General features: G+C 40.3%; 1 protein-coding gene across 4 annotated transcripts in view; it reads left to right on the top strand.

Annotated features, from left to right (window-relative positions):
• The window catches only part of Pcmt1 (protein-L-isoaspartate (D-aspartate) O-methyltransferase), a 42,329-nt gene extending 20,363 nt beyond the window's left edge, over positions 1 to 21,966 (top strand). Inside the window, exons 4-10 of one of the 4 annotated variants that reach the window (XR_016536459.1) lie at positions 5,595 to 5,699; positions 8,361 to 8,481; positions 10,693 to 10,778; positions 11,993 to 12,162; positions 17,832 to 17,912; positions 18,393 to 18,615; positions 21,834 to 21,966. Coding sequence is in view for 2 of the 4 variants with exons in the window: in XM_090337978.1 (XP_090194104.1) it covers positions 5,595 to 5,699; positions 8,361 to 8,481; positions 10,693 to 10,778; positions 11,993 to 12,162; positions 18,393 to 18,405 (495 nt within the window). In the remaining 2 variants the exon portion in view is untranslated. Of the gene's footprint in view, positions 1 to 5,594; positions 5,700 to 8,360; positions 8,482 to 10,692; positions 10,779 to 11,992; positions 12,210 to 17,831; positions 17,913 to 18,392; positions 19,194 to 21,833 lie in introns of those variants that run through there. The other 3 variants (XR_016536458.1, XM_090337978.1, XM_090337979.1) reach the window with 3 other exon arrangements.
• Positions 21,967 to 22,789: the final 823 nt, after the last annotated feature.

The following is a 22,789-nucleotide window of genomic DNA, read 5'->3' as shown; positions in this document are numbered from 1 at the left end:
AAAACAAATGGCTTTTTAAAAATTTTTTGGCCAGTCCTGGGCCTTAAACTCGGGGCCTGAGCACTGTCCTTGGACTTTCTCAAGGCTAGAGCTCTACCACTTGAGCCACAGCACTATTTCCAGCTTTTTTCTGTACATGTGGTACCGAGGAATTGAACCTGGGTGTTTGTGTATGCTAGGCAAGCACTCTTACCACTAGGCCAAACTCCCGGCCCAAACAAATGACTTTTAAACACATTTCTAAATTATTTATTGCCAGTCCTAGGATTTGAACTCTGGGCTTGGGCACTGTTCTTGAACTTTCTCAAAATTAGCACTCTACCACTTGAGGCACTGCATTGCTTCTGGCTTTTTCTGTATATGTGGTACTGAGGAATGGCACCCAGGGTTTTGTGCATGCTAGGCAAGCACTCTATTGTTAGTCTAAGCTGCCGATCCCTGCTTCCAAATTTTTGATGGTCAGGTGAAGAGTCTCGGGCATTTTACCTGAGGTATATTTGAACTACTCTCCTACTTAAGCTTTCCATGTAGCTGAGATGACAGGCGTAAGCTAGCAAACCCAGCTTTTATTTATGGTTTTTTTTTGGGGGGGGGTGAGTGGTTGTGGGGCTTAAACTCAGGGCCTGGTCACTATCCCTGAGCTTTTTGTGCTCAAGACTAGCACTTTGATAGAACAAGGGAAGGGGTGACATGACATTGTCCAAAAAGAAATGTACTCCTTGCCTGACTTATATAATTGTAATCCCTGTGTTTATCACGTTTATAAGAACAATAAAAAATTGGAGGGGACTGGGAATATGACTTAGTGGTAGAAAATTAAAAATTAAAAAAAAATTAAAAGACTATAGCATTCTACCATTTGGAGCCGTAGCTTTACTTCCAGTTTTCTGGTGGTTAATTAGAGATAAGAGTCTTGCGGAAGTCAGGCATCCAAGTCAGGCATCCGTGGCTCACGCCCATAATCATAGCTACATAGGAGGCTGAGATCTCAGGATCGCAGTAAATAGTCTTGCTAACTTCCCTCCCTTGGCTGGATTTAAACCTTGATCCTCAGATCTCAGCTTCCAGAGCAGCTAGGATTACAGGCCTAAGTCTCCACCAGCACTTGGCAACTCAGTCCTGGAGCTTGAACTCAACTTGAGCACTGTCCCTGGACTCTCTCAAGGCTAGAGCTCTACCTCTTGAGCCACAGCACTACTTCTGGCCTTTTCTATGTATGTGGTTCCAAGGAATGGCATGGCACGGCACAGTATAAACAGATGATAAATGTATGTAAGGAAAAAAATATTTGTGGCATTTTCAAATTTTCTGTGGGTTTGGATTTTTCATATCTTAAAAAAAGAATCTTTAGCTGGGAGTGGGTGGCTCACACCTGGGTCTTCGTACATGCCAGGCAAGCACGCTGCCACAAGGACATGCTCCTGGCCTAGGCACAGCTTTTTTGTTGTCGTTCAGATATTATCTAACTTTTTTGTCTGAGATTACCATTAACCATGATGTTCTAGATCTCCAATTCCTGAGTAGCTGGGATTATAGATGTAAGCTATTGTTTCAAGCCATGAAAGCTTACAGAAAAGCAGAAGAATGTCAGTTAATATATGTAGGAGGAATAATAAAACACTTAGTTGTTTGTCATGGGGCCTTTTGCTCAGGGTTAGTGCTCCACTTTGAGTCATTGTGCTACTTGTACTTTTGGGGTGGTTGTAAGAGTCTCATGAGGACTTTTCTGTTGGGGCTAGCTTCAAACTGCAATCCTCAGTTCTTATCCACCTCAGTAGCTAGGATTATAGGAGTGAACCACTGTCACCCGGCTAAAATGACTTTTTAATCACCAAAGCCATTAAGGAGAATGTTGGAAAACAAAAATATTTATGAGATTTCAAGCTTTTCTCTCTCTTATTCATAAAAATAATGCCTTGAAAATAATGTGATCTATTGGTCACCTCCTTTCCTGAGTGGCTGCATGTAACTAGTGTCTAGTAGTAGTAGATTGACCCAGCATACACCTCCTGATGGGCTAAAGGGGGAAGCACCCAGCAAGAGCCGTGTAATCCTCTTGTAAAAGTCTTTACACGAGTCTCACCCCAAGGAAATAGACATATGTAGAATGTAGATCACTGCAACAACAATTGGACTGGACTCTTAAAGTAGTCAGTCTTCTGAAGCACAGAACGGAGGTGGAGGAGGAGAGTTGAAGGAAGATATTCTTGTTTGCCAACTGTATGAACCTTTAAAAGGAATGAGAAAAACATCTGCAAAGACTATTTTGAGGACAACTGAGGAACCTGCACATGGAATGTAGGTACTTTGCTAGAGTGGTAGAGATGATATGGATCTGAGGTAAGTGTTGTGAAGAAAGAGGCCCCCTTTTTTTTTTTTTTTTTTTTTTTTGCAGATTTGGTTTTTTTGGCAGGTGTGTGCTGCAGTGTGTAGGAGGAGAGTATGATAGCCACAGTCTATTTTTAGAAGGTTTGGTAAAACAGCATGGCACAGTATAAACAGATGGTAAATGTATGTGCGGGGGGAAAAAACATCCTTGTGGCATTTCCAAATTTTCTGTGGGTTTGGATTTTTTATAACTTAAAAAGATAATCTTTAGCTGGGAGTGGGTAGCTCACACCTGTAATCCTACATACTCAGGAGGCTGAGAGTTGAGGATTACAGTTCGAAGCCAGCTTGGGCGAGAAAAGCCTGTGAAACTCTTACCTCCAGCTAATCAGCAAAACAAAACAAAAAGCCAGAAATGGAGCAGTAGCTCAGATGGTAGGGGGAAAAAAAGCTTGGGACAGTCCCAGGCCCTGAGTTCAAGCCTTAGGACAGGCACAAAGGAAAAAAAAATTAAATTCTGTTAGATTTTAAACTTAGAAGTGAGCATAGATTATACAGAAAAGGATTAGCTGTAGCTAGAAAACTATGAAAGTAGCTAGTTGAAGCCTTGACATTTTAAAGCTCAGTGGAACTTTTTTTTTTGCCAGTCCTGGGCTTGAGCTCAGGGCCTGAGCACTGTCCTTGGGCTTTCTCAAGGTTAGAGCTCTACCACTTGAGCCTCAGCACTATTTCTGGCTTTTTTCTATGTTTGTGGTACCAAGGAATCGAACCTGGGTCTTTGTGCATGCTAGGCAAGCACTCTACCACTAGGCCAAACTCCGGCCCTCAGTGGAACTTTTAATCTTAACATGCCCATTTTTTTTGGGGGGGGGGGACTGGTCGTGGGGCTTGAATTCTGGGCCTGGGCGCTGTCCTTGAGCTCTTCAGCTCAAGGTTACCACCCTACCCCTGGAGCCACAGCCCCACTTCTCATTTTCTAGTAGTTAATTGGAGATAAGAGTCTCACAGACTTTAGTGCCCAGGCTGGCTTTGAACCATGATCCTCAGATCTCAGCCTCCTGAGTAGCTAGTATTTCAGGCATTAACCATCATGCCCAGCAACATGTCCATTTTTTTTTTTTTTTTTTTTTGCCAGTCCTGGGCTTGAGCTCAGGGCCTGAGCACTGTCCTTGGACTTTCTCAAGGCTAGAGCTCTACCACTTGAGCCTCAGCACCACTTCGGGCTTTTTTCTATGTATGTGGTACCAAGGAATCGAACCCGGGTCTTCATGCATGCTAGGCAAGCACTTTAACCACTAGGCCAAATTCCCGGCCATGTCCATTTTGTTTAACGTACAGGAAAGTAAAACAGGTTCATTGGGAGAGTGTGTACCAGCAGGAGTGAGGAAGCTAACCAAAGCATGAACGAAGATGAATGTGTTGAACTTGTGCTGAAATGGTTTTGAGGCCGAAAGTGGGATGGGGAAGACTAATAGAGTAGATGAGGTTGATCACATTTATGCATATGTAGAATTGTCAGTCCTGGCCCTTGAACTCAGGGCCTGAGCACTGTCCTTGGGCTTTCTCAAGGCTAGAGCTCTACTACTTGAGCCATAGCACCATTTCTGGGTTTTTTTTTTTTTTTACTATGTATGTGGTACCGAGGAATTGAACCCCGGTCTTTGGGCATGCTAGGCAAGAACTCTACCACTAGGCTAAACTCCTGGCCCCTGTATACCATTTTTAAATTTGATTAAAAACGTTTATTTAGTACCCATAGTACTAAAAAGTGTATTCATGAGTTTCCTTTGAAACTCAGTACAGTCCATACCTTGGACAAGTTCCTTCTGTCTTTCTTTCTAGATATTATGGGTGTTAACTTTGTTTCCTAGATTATTTTTATTTTTTTATACTCTAATGCTTATTATTACTAGAAATTTCTAAACTTTTAGCAGATACTGAAAGTATAATATTCCAGCCTAATTACTTTAATATAGGTATCAAACACTAATCGCAGAAGTCTATGATGTCATACTAATCAATTAGTATTCCTTAATACTTTACTGAGTCCATTTCTACTTTGCAGATGTTTCTTTTTTTTTTTTTTGCCACTCCTGGGACTTGAACTCAAGGGCACTATCCCTGAGGTGTTTTTTTGTTTTTGTTTTTTTTCCCCTAAAAAAAAAGCCAGTGGTAGAATGTGCTATGGCTCAAGTGGTAGAATGCTAGCTTTAAGCAAAATGCTCAGGGACAGAGCTCAGATCCTAAGTCCAAGCCTGAGGGCTGGGCACTGATGACTCCCACCTGTAATCTTAGCTACTCAGAAGGCTGAGATCTGAGGATTGCAGTTCAAAGCCAACCTGGGCAAGAAAAGTCCCTGAGACTTTTTTTTTTGCCAGTCCTGGGCTTGAACTCACGACCTGAGCTCTGTCCTTGGGCTTTCTCAAGGCTAGATCTCTACCACTTGAGCCATAGCACCATTTCCAGCTTTTATGTGGTACTGAGGAATCAAACCTGGGTCTTTGTGCATGCTAGGCAAGCACTCTACCACTAGGCCAGACTCCCGGCTTCCCAGAGACTCATATCCAATTAACCACCAGAAAACCGGAAGTGGTAGGGCAGTATCCTTGAGCTGATGAGCTCAGGGACAGAGCCCAGGCCTAGAGTTCAAGTTCCACAACTAACAAACAAAAATAGTAAGTGAAAATGCTGTTTAAGGATTGATATGAATGATGATTCAAAGTAGGATAAAAGAAAAATGCATGTGTGTTTGCTCAGTATACATAGAACGATTTTTTTTTTTATTTTAAAGAAACCACAAGAAATTGGAAAGATTGGATGCCTTAGAGGCTGAACCTGGATAAGTGGGAGATGCGAATAGGATTGGGCTTTTCACTGTAAATCTTTTTTTTTTTAATTGTAATTAGTAAAAGGGTTACATGATATTTGCCAGATAGAAGGTGCATTAATTCACATACATTGATACCCTTTCACATGTCTTGGTACCCATTTCCCTCCCCCCTGTAAATCTTTTTATATGGTTTTGTCTTTCAATTTTAATTTACTATAGATATCTAAAATTATTGGACCCATTTCCCTAAATGTAAGAATTGTAATCAAACATAGAGAATTTTCTTATTTAATTCATAAGTGAATGCTTAAATTTGTTTGTCTTCATATAGGATACTAGTAGAAAAATTAGAAAGTTGGCACCTTTCTTGTTGGTATTGTGTGCATAATGTTCAGTGTTAGAAAGAATGAATACTTGAATTGCTTTCTTTTGGCAGCATGCCTATGCACTAGAACTCCTTTTCGATCAATTGCACGAAGGCGCTAAAGCTCTGGATGTAGGATCTGGAAGTGGAATCCTCACTGCATGTTTTGCACGCATGGTAAGAGTTTTTGCATTCTAATTCCGACAGAAGCATATTATGGGTTTTGTTCTATTAAGATAGCAATTGGAGCCAGGTACTGGTAGCTTGTGCCTATAATCTATCTGTTTGGGAAGCTGGGATCTGAGGATCTTGGTTTGAAGTCAACCCAGGTAACAAAGTCTATGAGTCTCTATCTTCAGTTAACAAGCAAAAATGCCAGATTAAAAGCAGGACTCAAGAGTGGAGTATTAGCCATGAGGGAAACAGACTGAAAATAGACAAAATAGAGGGAAATAGACAAAGCACAGACTTCAGATCTCAGTGCAAAGACAAAATAGAGGGAAATAGATAAAGCATAGAGTTCAGATCTCAAAGTATAGAGTTCAGATCTCAGAGCACACACACAGACACACACATACACTCACAAGTGATGGCAATTAGATCTTGGATCACTTAGGATTTTGTTATTGTTGTAAGTGACATAATATTTAACCCCAAATGGCAAAGTTGAAATGAAATTACTTAGGTTACATAACAGAAGAGTCTTATGTCCTAGATGTAATTGACAGTGTCTTTCACTGGGTCTTGCTGTGCTTCTTTGTTCCTCCATCTTAGCTTTATTATCAGACAGGCTCTATCTCTGTGCTCTTACATGGCATCCAAATTACATTTGTCTTGCAGAAAAGAATGGGTGTGGTTTATAGAATCTCCTACCAGGTTTATTATGAATGAAGCCCCACCTTCTTTTACATTGAAAGAATGCCTTGCTTGCATTACCCAAGGCTTGTCTGGTAAATGATTATCCAGAATATAAACACAGTAAAGGTTCTTCTGTGCTCAGATAATCCATCAGGTTGGTTATGCAAGTTGAGCTTTCCTCAAGGTTAGAGCTCTACCACTTGGGCCACATCACCACTTACAGCTTTTTCTATGTATGTGGTATTGAGGAATCGAACCTGGGTCCTTGTGCATGCTAAGCAAGCACTATACCACTAGGCCGAACGCCTTGCCAGGTTATGGGAAATCTTGTGTCTTCAAGCCAGATTAGAAGATTCTGGTCTAGTTGAGATTCATGAATCTTGAACTAGAATCCATGTAATTTGCCATAAATATATAATTTGTAGACTCATAGTCTGTGAACTCTAGAGAGAACTGAAAATTTATCTTTTTAGGTTTTACATTGCTGTATCCTGAGCATCTAGAATAGCACCCAACATATAATGATGTTTTACTTACTTCCTTTCAGGTATTTGTTTTGTAGAGGTCATATCCTTTCTACTGAATATTTTTTTTTTCTCCTTCCTCCTTCCATCTCTCCCTCCTTCCCCCTCCTTTTTTTTTTTTGCCAATTTGAACTCAGGTCCTGAGTTGTGTTTTCTCAAGGCTAGAGCTCTACCACTAGAGTCACAGTACCACTTCTGGCTTTTTTCTATGTATGTGGTACCGAGGAATCGAATCCCCGTCTTTGTGCATGCTAGGCAAGCACTCTACCTCTAGGCCAAACACCTGGCCCCGTTCCTTTCTCTCTCTTTTTTTTTTTTTGCCAGTCTTGGGCTTGAGCTCAGGGCCTGAGCATTGTCCTTGGACTTTCTCAAGGCTAGAGCTCTACCACTTGAGCCTCAGCACCACTTCCAGCTTTTTTCTATGTATGTGGTACCGAGGAATCGAACCCGGGTCTTCATGCATGCTAGGGAAGCACTTTAACCACTAGGCCAAACTCCCGGCCCCTCCTTTCTCTTTTGGGGGGAGACAGTTGGGGCTTGAACTCAGGGCCTGGACATTGTCCTTGGACACTTTGCTCAATGCTAGAACTCTGCCGCCTGAGCCATAATACCACTTCTATCTTTTTCTGTGTATGTGGTACCAAGGAATGGCACCCAGGGCATTGTGCATGCTAGGCAAGCCCTCTACCACTAGGCCATGCTCCTGGCCCTCTTCCTTTCTTCCTTCCTTCTTCCCCCCCTCCCTATTTTTTTTGCCAGTCTTGAGCTTGAAGTCAGGGCCTGGGCATTGTCCTAGGGCTTTTCACTCAAGGCTTTTTACCACTTGAGCCACAGTACCACTTCCAGCTTTTCTATGTACGTGGTACTGAGGAATCAGACTCTGGTCTTCATGCATGCTAGGCAAACACTCTACCACTAGGCCAAACTCCCAGCTCTTCTTTCCTTTTTTTGTGCCAGTCCTGGAGCTTGAACTCAGGGCCTGTTGCTCTCTCTGAGCCTTTTCGCTCTAAGCTAGTACCCTACCACTTGAGCTACAGCATCATTTCTGGCTTTTTGCTGGTTAATTGAAGATAAGTGTCTTATACCCTTTCCTATGGTGGCTGGCTTAGAACCGTAACTCTCAGCTCTCAGCCTCCTGAGTGGCTGGGATTATAGGCATGAGCCACTGGCACCTGGCTAGAATATGAGTTTAAGGACTCTTAAACTTAGTGGTATTGGGTTTTGAACTCAGGACCCCATACTTACTAGGCTGGCACTCTGCCACTTGAACCACACTGGCCTTACTTTTTCCTAGTTATTTTAGATAGTGTCTTGTGAACTTCTTTGCCTGGGCAGGCCTGAAACCATGATTCTCCAGATCTCAGCTTTTTTGAGTAGTTAGGTATGAGCCACAATACCTAGCTTAAAACAAACAAATTTAGCTCAGTATAATCTTAAATTATTTTCTCTTTCACAGGTTGGTCATAGTGGAAAAGTCATAGGAATTGATCACATTAAAGAGCTAGTAGATGACTCAATAAATAATGTTCGAAAGGACGATTCAACACTGTTGTCTTCAGGAAGAGTGCAGCTAGTTGGTGAGTATTAAAAAAAAGAAAGTTTATTTTCCAGAGAATTTTGCTATTTTTAGTAGATTGTGTACAAACTGAATAATACTGAGGTAGTATCCTTTTATACTTAATTTGAGTGCTAGATGAAAAAAAATAATTATTTTTTGCCTGCCTAGTATGTGATACAGAGGAATTGAACCCGGGTCTTCGTGCATGGGAAGCAAGCACTCTATCACTAGGCCAAACTCCTGGCCCCTGTGCCTGGCTTTTTTTTTTTTTTTTTTGCCAGTCAGGGCTTGAGCACTGTCCTTGGACTTTCTCAAGGCTAGCACTCTACCACTTGAGCCTCAGCACCACTTCCGGCTTTTTGCTATGTATGTGGGGTACCAAGGAATCGAACCCGAGTCTTCGTGCATGCTAGGCAAGCACTCTAGCACTAGGCCAAACTCCTGGACCCCTGTGCCCGGCTTTTTTTTTTTTTTTTTTTTAAATTTTTTAAAAATTTTAATTAATAGAAGGGTTACAGTTATATTCGCCAGATAGGAGGTGCATTACTTCACATACATTGACACCACTTCCATGTTTTTGTCCCTATTTCCTTCCCCCACCCTTTTTTTCCAGTCCTGGATTTGGGCTTAGGACCTGAGCACTGTCCTTGGTCTTTGTTTTTTGTTTTTTTTTTTGCCAGTCCTGGGCTTGAGCTCAGGGCCTGAGCACTGTCCTTGGACTTTCTCAAGGCTAGAGCTCTACCACTTAGCCTCAGCACCACTTCCAGCTTTTTTCTATGAATGTGGTACCGAGAAATCGAACCCGGGTCTTCGTGCATGCTAGGCAAGCACTCTACCACTAGGCCAAACTCCCAGCCCAAATTCTTCTTCTTTTTTTAAAATTAATTTATTAGCATTGATTTTTACATCATATTTCAAATGACATATTTAACAAACAAGTATTCAAGAAGGGAATCTATATACAATTACTGGCACTTAGATTTTAGAACATAATTAAAATTAGGCTGAGGGTTTATATGTCATAAATACATATTAACCTATGTAATAAAACATTATGTTTATTGAGTTATAAATGTTTATGTAGTTGTGTTTATATTTCCAATACCATGTCCATAGCATTGGGTACGCAAATACTGAGTCCTCGCTCTGGTACTATGTGGATCTAATAGCCACATATTAAGGATACCATGCACCTTTTGTTCCTATGGTCTTGACTTATCTCACTCAACATGATTCGCTCTAGCTTCATTCACTTCCCTGCGAATGCCATTATTTTATCTTGTCTGTTGGCTATGTAGAATTCCATTGTATATATATACCACATTTTTTTGTATCCATCTGCAGTAGGACATCTGGATTGTTTCCATTGCCTGGCTATTGTAAATAGTGCAGAGAAAAACATAGTCGAGCAGGTGTCCTTATCATATCCTGGGTTATGATGTTCAGGGTAGATGCCCAGGTGTGGTATGGCAGGATCATAGGGAAGGTCTATTTTCAGTTCTTTAAGAAACCTCCACACTGCTTTCCAGAGTGGCTGAACTTGCTTACAATTCCACCAGCAGTGCAGTAGGGTTCCTTTTTCTCCACAACCCTGCCAGCATCTGTCATTGTCTGAGTTCAAAATCTTGGCCATTCTTATTGGGCAAATTCTTCTTTTTATCTTTTTTTTTTTTTTTTTTTTGCCAGTCTTGGGCTTGAGCTCAGGGCCTGAGCACTGTCCTTGGACTTTCTCAAGGCTAGAGCTCTACCACTTGAGCCTCAGCACCACTTCCGGCTTTTTTCTATGTATGTGGTACCAAGGAATCGAACCTGGGTCTTTATGCATGCTAGGCAAGCACTTTAACCACTAGGCCAAACTCCCGGCCCAAATTCTTCTTTTTAATGTAATCACATTTACTAATTTTTCCCAGTGTTGTGTAGCTTCTGAGTAGCTAGGATTACAGGTCTGAGCCACTGGTGCCCCAGTGCTTTCCATGTCCTGTTTATACCTACCCAGTCATAATAATATGTTTTTATGCTATTTCTTTACATTTGATCTTTTCATGTTTAAGTCTTTGATCTTCCTGTCATTAATTTTTGTGTACATTATGGAAGTAAGAGTTTGTCTTATTTTTTCCATGCTTGTTCCATTTATTTTAAATTCTTCCTCTTTCTCAACCTCCTATACTGTTTATATACCTTACACAAGATTTGCTCTGCACCTGTTTTAGCACATCCGTTTATTTTTCAGTGGGTGATGGAAGAATGGGATATGCTGAAGAAGCTCCTTACGATGCCATTCACGTGGGAGCTGCTGCTCCAGTTGTGCCCCAGGCAGTGAGTTGGTGGTTTTCTTTCCTTTTTTCTTTGTTCTTTTTTGGGATGGGGGATCACGGGGCTTGAACTTCGGGGCCTGAGCACTGTCCCTGAGCGCTTTAGCTCAAGGCTACCATCCCTACCCCTGGAGCTACAGCCCCACTTCCCGTTTTCTAGAGGTTAATTGGAGATATTGGAAATAAGAGTCTCGTGGTCTTTAGTGCCTGGGCTGGCTTTGAACCATATCCTCAGATCTCAGCCTCCTGAGTAGCTAGGATTACAGGTGTGAGCCACCATGCCCAGTGGCAGTTGGTGGTTTTCTACTTGTGTTTTATTCAACTAACACTCAACAGATTTATATAGAAAGTGATGTGTGGATGCTGTTTAGAATGTATTCCGGATTTTATTTTATGTCCTTTAGTTAATTCTGTGATAGTTTATCATGGCAGCATCAAGGAGACTTCCCTTCCCTTAGCTCCAGTTGTGTCCTTTATTCATCAACAATATGATAATAAATTCTTGTTGATTTTCTGTACTTTCCTTCCTCCCCTCTCCAAACGGACACACAGGTTTTAGGATTTTCAGCTTTATCTGGAGAGGATAATGCTGTGTCATGTGACCTAGTTCAAACCTGTTGAGCATTGAAGTTGTAGGGTACTCCATTAGGTGCTGAGGCACAGTAATGAATGAGTCGCAGTTTGTACCCTCAAGTAACTTAGAGTTTAATAGATGCTGAGAGTTTAAAGATGCTGAGAGGTAAATGAGTAAGTAGGCCGTTGATAAAACACTTCAAAATATATAACTTGGCCCTCTTCCAGTCCTCAACCAACCCAATCAAGTGTCTTTGTTAAAACCTTCTTTTAGTTCTGCCTCTTTTAGTTCTGCCTCTATACATATCATTAGCTGCTATGTCAAAATAGTCAATGATTTTTTTAACATACTAAGTGCGGGTTCTGTATTCTTGTATTTAATCAATAGTAGGTAGAAAAAGTATATAGGATGATGTGCATAGGTTATCTGCAAATACTGTGCCAGTTATCTAAGGGACTTGAGCTACTCCTGTGGAATTTGGCATCCTCGAGCAGTCCTAGAACCAGTGCCCCAAGGTACTAAGGAGTGACTAATGGGAGTTTCTGCCTTCTGCTCATGGACCCTGAGCTTCTTTACAGTGATGTCAGATAACGAGTAACACACAATCAGTGCATTGATGTCTGTTTCTTTTTCTCTTCTTTTAGCTGATAGACCAGTTAAAGCCTGGTGGAAGATTGATATTGCCAGTGGGTCCAGCAGGTGGAAACCAAATGTTGGAGCAGTATGACAAGTTACAAGATGGCAGTGTCAAAATGAAGCCTTTGATGGGGGTGATTTATGTGCCTTTAACAGATAAGGAAAAGCAGTGGTCCAGGTGGAAGTGATTTTCTCTTCTGCTCTTTCTTCTTCCACACTTACAAGGTGAAAGGGTGTGGATTTTAAGACAATAGACTGCAAAGGGCTGTTTTTGCTTTTTGGTTGCCATCTTCATGCTACTCCATCAAAATATCAACAATCCATTGCATTAAACTTGTGAAACAATTTGCATGGTCTGCCCTTCTTTCAGATTAACTCTTCTTTGGGAATGGGTGGATGAAACTTGATTGGCACAAACGTGCTTTTTGGGTTTTTTTTTGTTTGTCATGGGGCTTGAACTCTGGGCCTGGACGCTGTCCCTGGGCTCTTCAGCTAAAGGCTGCCTCCCTATCCCCGGGTCTAGGCATTGTCCCTGAACTCTTCAGCTCATGTCTATGGCCCTGGCCCTGGAGCCACAGCCCCACTTCCTGTTTTCTAGTGGTTAATTGGAGATAAGAGTCTCATGTTCTTTAGTGCCTGGGCTGGCTTTGAACCGCGATCTTCAGATCTCAGTCTCCTGAGTAGCTAGGATTATAGGCGTGAGCCACTGCACCTGGCATGTACTTGTTTTTTAAGAGATTTTCAGCTGCAGATCAGTGTCTTCTATAAGGATATTTTCTTGATCAGGCATGCTGTATTTGTTCTTAGAAGAGGCTGACATTTCCCGCTTCATTCAATCTCATTGTACCATTGTTACAAGGTTCAAGAAGGAGAAAGACACAGTTGTCCCACTTTTCAAAAGGTCAGAATCCCAGAGAGGATATTCTATCTTTTGGCTTGATTTCTTTCTTAGTTCATTCATCCATTGTTTCAGAACCACCAAAAGGAGCAAATGTCAGTCCTCTCCACAGACCAGGCCATCTGATTTTTAGCTTGTTCTGTTTACTTTCCTGGGGAAGGGAGGGATTCTATAGCAGATCCAGTGTGTCCCCACGTGTCAATCCCCACCCAGAGGGCCAGCAGCATGCAGCACTTCACTTCCTTTGCATAGCATGGCTCATTGTGAATCTAGTGCCTGCTTTTGTTGTCTGAGTCCTCTTCCCCTTCCCCTTGCTGAGAGGAAAGGAAGTCGTTATAACAGCTCTCTCAGTTGCAAAGTTACTGGGTATCGGAGGTATGCACACCATGTTCATTAGTGTTTTACTTTTGTGTGTGTATGTGCCTGTCCTGGGGCTTGAACTCAGGGCCTGGATGCTGTCTCAGAGCATTTGTGCTTAGCATTCATGCTGTATCACTTGAGACACAGCTTCCACTTCCAGCTTATTTTGGGTGGTTTGCTCTGAACTGGGATCCTCAAATCTCAGGCTCCTAAGTAGCTAGGATACAAACGTGAGCCACTGGCACCTGCATAGATTTTACTTTTAACTAAATGGCTGCATTGCTGCAAGGCCTTTCTATAAGGAATTGTATTTTCTTTTTTGCCTTGTGCAGTATTAGGTATTTTCTTGGATTTGTAGCCTGGAACACAGCTACCCTTTAGAAAATAATTTGAAGAATAGTTGATCACTTCACTTAGAATCAGATGTAGTTATGAGCAACTATTTACAACCTTCGCTTCACTTCTAGCATGCTTACAACATTACAAAACTGCTAGGTGCCATTGGCTCACAACTATAATGCTAGCAGCTCAAGAGAGCTATTTAGAGGATCTTGGTTCAAGACATTTTTTTTCTTCATAAAGTGATTTCCTCTTTTCTCCAATTACAGATTTAGGCTTTCCCCAAACCTGCATCCATCCATTAAAATCAAGCTTTGTGTTATGAAATCCAATTTTTTATTTTTATTTTTTGCCAGTCCTGGGTTTGAACTCAGAGTCTGAGCACTGTCCTTGGACTTTCTCAAGGCTAGAGCTCCACCAGTTGAGCCTCAGCACCACTTCTGGCTTTTTTTCTATATATGTGGTACCGAGGAATTGAACCCGGGTCTTTGTGCGTGCTAGGAAAGCACTCTACCACTAGGCCAAACTCCTGGCCTCATTTTTTTTTTCAAAATGGGCCTCACACATGGTGGATATGTGCTTTACCACTTATCAACATCCTCGGATCTAGAATAACTTTTATTGATGAATTTTAAATACTTCTAAATATTTACACATACATCTGTTTTGGGGCCTTTGGACTTTAAGAGAAAGAGGTTAATTTGCTTGTCGGCATCATTAGAAACCATACTTTACCTATACTTTTAACAGTCCAGCTTCATCTGTGGTAGATTTTTCTGCCTATTCAAATGCATTTTTATATATCCACAGATGTGTTTCTGGTTATAAAAATGCTGGAATTTTAAAGAATATAAAGATAAAACAATGTATAGAAAATAGCTAAAAACACACCTGTAATCCTAGCTACTCAGGAAGCTGAGATCCGAGGACCGTGGTCCAAAGTCAGGCTGGGCACTAAAGTCCATGAGACTCTTATCTCCAATTAGCCACTAGAAAACTGGAATTGGTGCTGTGGCTCTAGGGTAGAGCCTTGAGTTGAAGAGTTCAGGGACAGTGCCCAGGCCCAGAGTCCAAGCCCCAGGACTGACAAAAAAGAAAAAATAGCTAAAAAATATCTGCCACATTATGACATTACTGGGGACTGAATGTTGCATAAAATACAACAGTTAATTTTAAAGTTTGTGTGTGTGTGTGTGTGTCTACACAAACAGGTTTGTGTTTAGTAAGGGTCCAGGCAAGAATATACTCAGGGGTTTGAAGTAAAATTAATGCAGAATCCTTTCAAAAAGAAATATGAGGAAAGTGAAGGATGAAGACTGAAAGACATTAGCATGCTCAGGGGACACCATGGGAATAAGTGTGTGCAAGTTGTTTTATTCACTTGGCAGCAAGGTTTTCTTTTTACCTTTCACTAAACTACTAAATACAGTCTGTAGTTTCTTTTTCTTCATTTTTTCTTCTGTAGTCATACTGGGGTTTCAATTTTAGGCCTTTTGCTTTCACTTGTTTTCTTGCTTAAGACTGGTGCTCTACTGCTTGAACTACATATTCATTTGTTTTTTGTTGGTTAATTGGAGATCAGAGTCTCACAGAGGACCAGGAGTGCTTGCTTAGCATGCACGAAGTCCTAGGTTCCATTCCTTGGTTCCACAAACTCAGAAAACTCAGGGGTACATGGCTCAAGTGGTCTAGTGCTAGCTTTGAGAAAGCTCAAGGATAGTGCCTATGCTCTGAGTTCGAGCCCCAGGACTGGCCAAACTAAATAGTCACAGATTCTTTACCTGGGTGGAATTTGAACCTGAATCCTTAGATTAGCCTTCTCTGTAGTTAAGATTGTGAAGCTGGCCAAAATAATTTCAATGGAGAAGATATTTAGAAATTCTGTACTATGTTGGAATTTATTTGTAATGTCTTTTAATGCTTTGAACAAGTAAATATTTTAAAAACAATATATAATATCTTCATACTTTAAAAAGACACAGTTGAATTTATTTTGCTTCATAAATAGAATAGGTTGTGTGTGTGTGTGTGTGTGTGTGTGTGTGTGTGTGTGTATCATGAGCTTGAACTCTGGGCCTGGGCACTGTCCCTGAGCTCTTTAGCTCAAGGTTGCCACCCTACCCCTGTGCCTGGGCATTGTCCCTGAGCTCTGCAGCTCAAGGCTACTGCCCTACTCTTGAGCCAGAGCCCTACTTCCTTTTTCTAGTGATTAGTTGGGGACAAGAGTCTCAGGATCTTTAGTGCCTTTTAGTAGAAGCTTTGAACCACTATCCCCAGATCTCAGCCTCCTGAGTGGCTAGAATTACAGGTGTGAACCACCACCCCTAGCCTTTTTTTGTTTCTGGTTTTTTTGTTTTTGTTTTTGTTTTTTTTTGTTGTCAGTCATGGGATTTGAACCGAAATATTTTAGTGATTACATTAGTTTAGGTAAATGCTGTTGTGTGAGTTATTTTATCAGAAGACTTACGGAAAGTAATCAGAAAGATAATTTGTCCTTTAAAAGATAACTTTGTTCCTAACATACTTGAATTTTTAATACTAAAGGATTTCATGAGAGAAAAGTGATTTTTAAAAATACTACTTGCGGCCAAGTGCCAGTGACTCATGCCTGCAACCCTAGCTAATCAAGAGGTTGGGATCTAAGGACTGGATAACAGTTTGAAGGCAGCCTGGGCAAGAAAATCTGTGAGTCTCTCTAATTACCACCCAAAAAGCTGGAAGTAGAGCTGTTTGTCAAATGGAAAATTGCTAGCTTTGAACAATAACAACAAAAATACTTAGAGAATGCACCCTGACCCTGATTTCAAGCCCTCCCCAACCCCCTCTCTTGGACTCAGGCCCTGGATGTTCTTGAGCCTCTGTGCTCCAGGACAGCATTCTACCCCTTGAGACACAGAGCCACTTCCAGCTTTTTGTGTTTATGTGATACAGAGGAATTGAACCCAGGGCTTCATGTATGCTAGGCAAGCACTCTACCACTAAGCACCAAACACAAATTCTTATACTATTTATACAATTCAGCTTTTAAGAAAAGGCATATTATGTGGTAATTCCTTAATATACCACTTACCTATAACAGAAATTCTTTTTCTTCAGGGACCATACTGGTCCTTGAACTCGGCCTGGGCCCTATCCCTGAGCCTCTTTGTGTTCGAGGTTATTGCTCTTAACATTTAAGCCACAGCACCATTCTGGCTTTTTAAAGTAGCTCATTGAAGATGAGTCTCACAGGGACTTTCTGCTTCCTGAGTAGTTAGGATTATGGCTGTGAGCCACTGGTTATAAATTCTCCATTTTAGTTATATTCAAATTTAACAGTTTTCTCAAAACATTTCATCTTAATTCTATCCTTTTTTTTGTCAGTTGTGGGACTTGAACTCTGGGCCTGGGCATTTTTCCTGGGTTTTTCAGTTCAAGATTACTGCCCTACCCCTTTAGCCACAGTACCACTTCCATTTCTTTTTGTTTTTGTTCAGTCATGGGGCTTGAACTCAGGGCTAGAGTGCTGTCCCTGAGTTCTTTATGCTCAAGGCTAGTGCTCTAGCACTTTAGTTTTTCTGGTGGTTAATTGGAGATAAGCATCTCACAAGCTTTCCATTCTGGGCTGGCTTTGAACTATAATCCTCAAATCTTAGTCTCTTGATTAGCTAGGATTACAAGTGTGAGCCACTTTAATTCTGATTAGGACAGTTAAGTTAGACAAATTAGTGCAAGGAGTGCCTCCAGTTCTTCTTAAGCCATCAGTTACTGCCACTTTCCCACATTTCTCATGTTCTCATGCCCCTTTTTTGTCTCTACATAATATGTAATTTTCTTTTTCTTTCTTTTTTTTTTTTTTTGGTGGGTCATGGTGCTTGAACTCTGGTCTTGGGCACTGCCTCTGAGTTCTTAAGCTCAAAGCTACCGTCCTGCCCCTTGAGCTACAGCCCCACTTCCCTAGTGATTAATTGGACATAAGAGTCTCACAGACTTTTGTGCTTTTCAGTGCCCTGGCTGGTTTTGAACAGAAATCCTTAGATCTCAGCCTCCTGAGTAGCTAGGATTACAGGCATGAATCACTGCACCTGGCTTTAGTACTTGAGTTTTTAATAATTTTTTTTTGGGGGGGGGTCACTCAAATTGCCTTTGAAAGTGCTTTTGGAGTTTCTGGTAGTTTTATTTTTTCACATTTAGTGGCTCTGTTAAGGTAGGATTGATATGCCATACAATTTTAGGCTGAGTTTTTATTCCTTCCTTCCTCTCACTGGCAGTTGCTGGCACAGTGCTGCACCTGGCTGAGCGAATGGTTTCTTTTGGAGCTGATAAAGCTGCCTTATGAAATCACCTGACAGGTATATTATACCTACAGATGATGCATTTCCTCCAGAGAGTTTGGGTTGAGATGAACCCATTCCACAATCGGTAATAGACACTTCATGGGAAAATTTTTTTTTTGACCTAGTTTTATGAATGTAAATCATTTGAAGTCTAAATATTCAAATCATTTTACCAAAAGAAGTATTGTCAAGATGATCCTAAAAAGGCATTTTTTTCTGCTTTTTTTTTTTGATCTTGAAGGAAAAATTTTAAATCTTTAGAACTAAATATAGAACTCAGTGTCTTCAGGTTTTATACTTCCTTTTGGAGTAGCATTGAAGATGTCTAGAATTTTGCTTTGAGTTTGAATTGTTTGTGCTTTTAATTTATTGCTTGGGGATCAGTGCAATTTTTTACTGACAAGTATTCTATCTAAGCTATCAAAGCCACATTTATTTGTTTATTTGTTTATTTGTATATAATTCTGGCTTACATTTTTCTCTTTTCTTCTCCAGGGATGAATTATAAAAGCAACATCAGCTTGACTGATCTACAATATTACAGAGGAGTGCTCATCTCAGTCCTTAAAGCTTTTGGAAATCAACAGCATCACAGCTTGTTTTGGACTTTGTTACACTCTTATTTTCAGCATGAAAATGTGTGGTTTTGTAAGGTTTTCTAATTCTTCAAAGAGGCACAGAACCAAACTGGTTGTAGGAAAGCAGCAGAGTATAATTAGTGAGTAATTCCTTTAATATGCCCACATTTTACTATAATAATATTAAAAGAAAGGGTTCTGCAAAGTGGAAAGCTTAGTTTATGAATTTATTTTGAGGAGTGGCTTTTCTTTTGTTGGACATTTAATTCTGTTCCAGTATTAATTTATCAGATTTCTTTTGTGCATCAGATAACAATTATCACAAGTTAAGATTCTTGATACTTGGGTGTCTGTTAGATGCTACTAAGAAACTAGAGATGAGCTTTCCCTTTAAAGCTTTTGATGTGTTGTCATAGAATAGCATGTTGTAGATACAATCAGCTGCTTTGTTACCTTAAAACTGGGCATTTGTAAATATTGAAACTTAAGCAGATGTCAGGTGATGTCCTGTAAACATTTCACTGTTCAGATTGGACATAACTGACATAGTTTTTCCTTTCTCTAAAAATGACAGGAGACTTAAGGCTCAGTCCTTTTTTTGTTTCTAGTTTGCTGCTGATAATGTATATGAATTTAACATGCTGTGTAAGCTGCGTGCTAGTTTCTGCACAGTTTATACGTGCTGCTTTGCCAAATAAAGGAAAAAGCAAAAGACGCATTGGTGGTGTTTGAATCTAGAAGGAAGACACAGACTACTACTAAGATCACCAAGGAAACACCGTTCATCTGCTGTGTTCCTTTGTGAAGGCTGAGCAGATAGACATCACTGGTCCATCAGCATATCATGGACTGTGACTAGATTTCTTCATGGCAAAGATTATACTTCACTATTTCTCTCTGGCCTGCTTTACCCAGAGTTCCTCCTCAGTGGCTGTACAGTAAGGAAGTGCTGAATGTATGTAATAAACATAGCAAAATTCACCTCAAGGATATAGAGATTTATTATGATGGCTGTAAAATGTGTTTCTGAGGAAACAGTGACCTTTTCGGATCTTGCTCATATGTTGGGTATTACACATCTTGGGAGAAGTTCTTAGTTTTCGTAAAGGTTCCAGAGCTTCGGTAAACACTGAGCTTTCCTTGAGCAGAAGGCACTCCCCAGCCAAGCCCTCTGATGTTTCCAAGTACACACAGTTATGCTGACGAGGAGATGCGCTCCTAAACAGTCCGCAGTTATTTTTTATTTTTTTTATTTTTTGCCAGTCCTGGGCTTGAGCTCAGGGCCTGAGCACTGTCCTTGGGCTTTCTCAAGGTTAGAGCTCTACCACTTGAGCCTCAGCACCATTTCTGGCTTTTTTCTATGTATGTGGTACCGAGGAATTGAAACCGGGTCTTCGTGCATGCTAGGCAAGCAAGCACTCTACCACTAGGCCAAACTCCCAGCCCCTATTTTTTAAAAAGTTCTTTTAAAGACTTTGAAAACCTTACGTGGACATGCGTTACACAGTGTGTCTTCTTGGGTAAGGTTTTAAACATAGGAAACTAACATTATTTGACACCTGAAATACTATTACTAGTTTCAGTCTGCTCCTATTTATTGTTTCTAAAGCCCATCAGTGAACCTTCATGTTAGGACGCAGTATCATTTGAGGCATTAGTGAAGGTCAAATGTTTAAAAGATTAAATTGTGAAATTCATACACTGTTCTGGGTAATTGGTGGTCAACACCAACATTTTACTATCTGTAAATCCCTGTTAGGCTTTGGGTATAGAAAAAGGCCCTTTAGTCTCAAGGAATCTGCAATCTAGTAGAGGAGATGCTTTGTAAATACAAGACAAATGGCTCCCAATTGGCATAGAAAATACTATGTTTTGAGACATGCTATGTTCAGCCATTGTTCTTGGACTTCACATTTTTATGAAGTAACATAAAGATACAGAACATATAACAAATTTTAAGGAAGAATCACTAAAATGAAAATAAGAGCTGAATTCATGATTATTGATTGGAAATAAATCTTTAGTGTTTAGTATTGATAATTTATAAAATATGTTAGCATTTTATTTTCCCTAATAGATATTCCTTTATAGTAAGTGACAATAATGAAAATATTCTGAAAAGTTCTAGGTCAGTGAGATCTATTCAAACAAAAAATATTTTTTGTTTTGTTTTTTTATTAAAAAATTTATTAACATTGACTTTTATATCATATTTCAAATGTCATGTTAAAAAATATTTTTATGGGGGCCGGGAGTTTGGCCTAGTGGTAGAGTGCTTGCCTAGCATGCATGAAGACCCAGGTTCAATTCTTTGGTACCACATAGAAAAAAGCCAGAAGTGGTGCTGAGGCTCAAGTGGTAGAGCTCTAGCCTTGAGAAAGTCCAAGGATAGTGCCCAGGCCCTGAGTTCAAGGCCCGGGACTGGCAAAAAAAAAAAAAAAATATGGGCCTGAATTTATCAAGGCCCTGAGTTCAATTCCCAGAAATACCCGGAAAAAAAAAAAAAGTAAAGGCCGTAACTAGTGAAAACATTTTTTTTTTGTCCGTCACAGGGCTTAAACTCAGCTTGAGCGCTGTCCCTGAGCTCTTCAATTTAAGTCTCTACCACTTGAGCCACAGCCTTACTTCTGGTTTTCTGGTGATTAATTGGAGATAAAAGTCACAGACTTTGTGTCTAGGCTGGCTTTGATTACAGGTGTAAGCCACCAGCGCCCAGCTTAGTGAAAACTTACAGAAACCTTAGTGAAGAAATTTAATTTCTACTGAAGTTCTCAACTCTTTCCCAGGCAATAACATAGATCAAGCAAATATTTAAAATCTCTTTGTCTGATAACTGCCACTGTTCAAATAAATACCCAAACACCCAAAGCCTAAACTTAAAATGTACCTAAAGTACCTTAAAAGTGGATTCCATCAATGAATTCTAATCAATGGATTCTAAAATAGAAAAATAATTTAGGAATAACAATAGTCCTACAGTTTTTGAAGCTATTAATGGTAGTAATGATTATGAGCCAGGAAATCACTTCATAGTTGTTTTGTTTACTTTTCTTTAGATAGGTGCTTCTGGCTTTCAGCTAAATGTTACCAGATTTCCCAGTAGTTGGCTGTAGTGATAAAATGACTCATGCGAGCAACAGCACTAATAGGATAAATCAATAGCAAAATGGGTGATTTTAAAAAATGCTTAAAATTAAGTTTCATAGGCTAATAAGTTATTTTAAATAAGTGCTAAAATTCTTGCAGCATGTAAATCACTATTTTATACAATGTATTGTGTTCCTAAATAACTATATTTAGTAAGACAAATAAGTACTGACTGGATTTCAGTTGTATCTGTCTGGATTTCTACCAACAGTTTTCAGAAAGATGAGTGTTTTGCCCCTACTGTACTTGAGTGTCCATCAAAGGATCCCACTTGAAGAAAACTGGCCCAAGGAAATTTTTGTCTGCATACTGTACTATATATAATAAAGTGGAATTCAGTAATCCAACAAATTCTTCATCCTAATTCTTCTAATAAGTAGTTGTTGGGTCCCCATCCTGGGATTCATCTTTTTACCTGATTTTGTGTTGTGTCCTGACTCTCTTGTGGCCTTGGTAGGAGACAAAAGTATCTATTACTCCATTGAGTTCCCATGGTGCTGCACTGCGTTAGTGAATCTTGGCAGCCTCTGATAGCTGTTTTTTTTAACTAGTCTCCCTTCCTTTCTTTCTCTTTCAACGGGAGAGGATATTGAAGCACTGCTTCCAGAGAATTCTCACTTCCATGGGATTCTGTAGGACAGGCATTACACATACAAGTAGATGGTCTATGACACTTAAGGACATTTTAAGTGCAAGAGGGCTTTGGCCACCTGGAGACATTTGCACTCAAATTTTCACCCCTTACTTGACTGGTTCCTCAAAGAGTCAAATTCCATAGAAAAATTTATTTTGCTAATATTTCTTTTTGGTCTTGAACTCAGGGCCTGGATAGGCACTGTCCATGAGAACTTTCACTCAAGGCTAATACTCTGTGTGTAGACACTGAAACAGCACCACTTCTGGTTGTCTCGATCCCAAATCTCAGCCTCCTGAGTAGCTAGGATACAGGCGTGAGCCACCACACCCAGCTTAACATTTGTTTTATTTTTGGTTTTTTTTTTTTTAAAGGCTTTATATGTAGTACAATTACACACACACACACACACACACACACACACACACACACACACACACACACACACACACACACTTGGCAGAATAAAGGATTGAATACCCAGGCCAAGGCCTCTTGCTTCCCAGGCAAGTGCTCTACTATTTGAGTTATAC

The sequence above is a fragment of the Megascapheus bottae genome, chromosome 8 (assembly GCF_031878675.1).
Source record: "Megascapheus bottae isolate mThoBot1 chromosome 8, mThoBot2.hap1, whole genome shotgun sequence".
NCBI lineage: Eukaryota > Metazoa > Chordata > Mammalia > Rodentia > Geomyidae > Megascapheus > Megascapheus bottae.
This window is presented reverse-complemented; position numbering and strand designations above follow the sequence as displayed.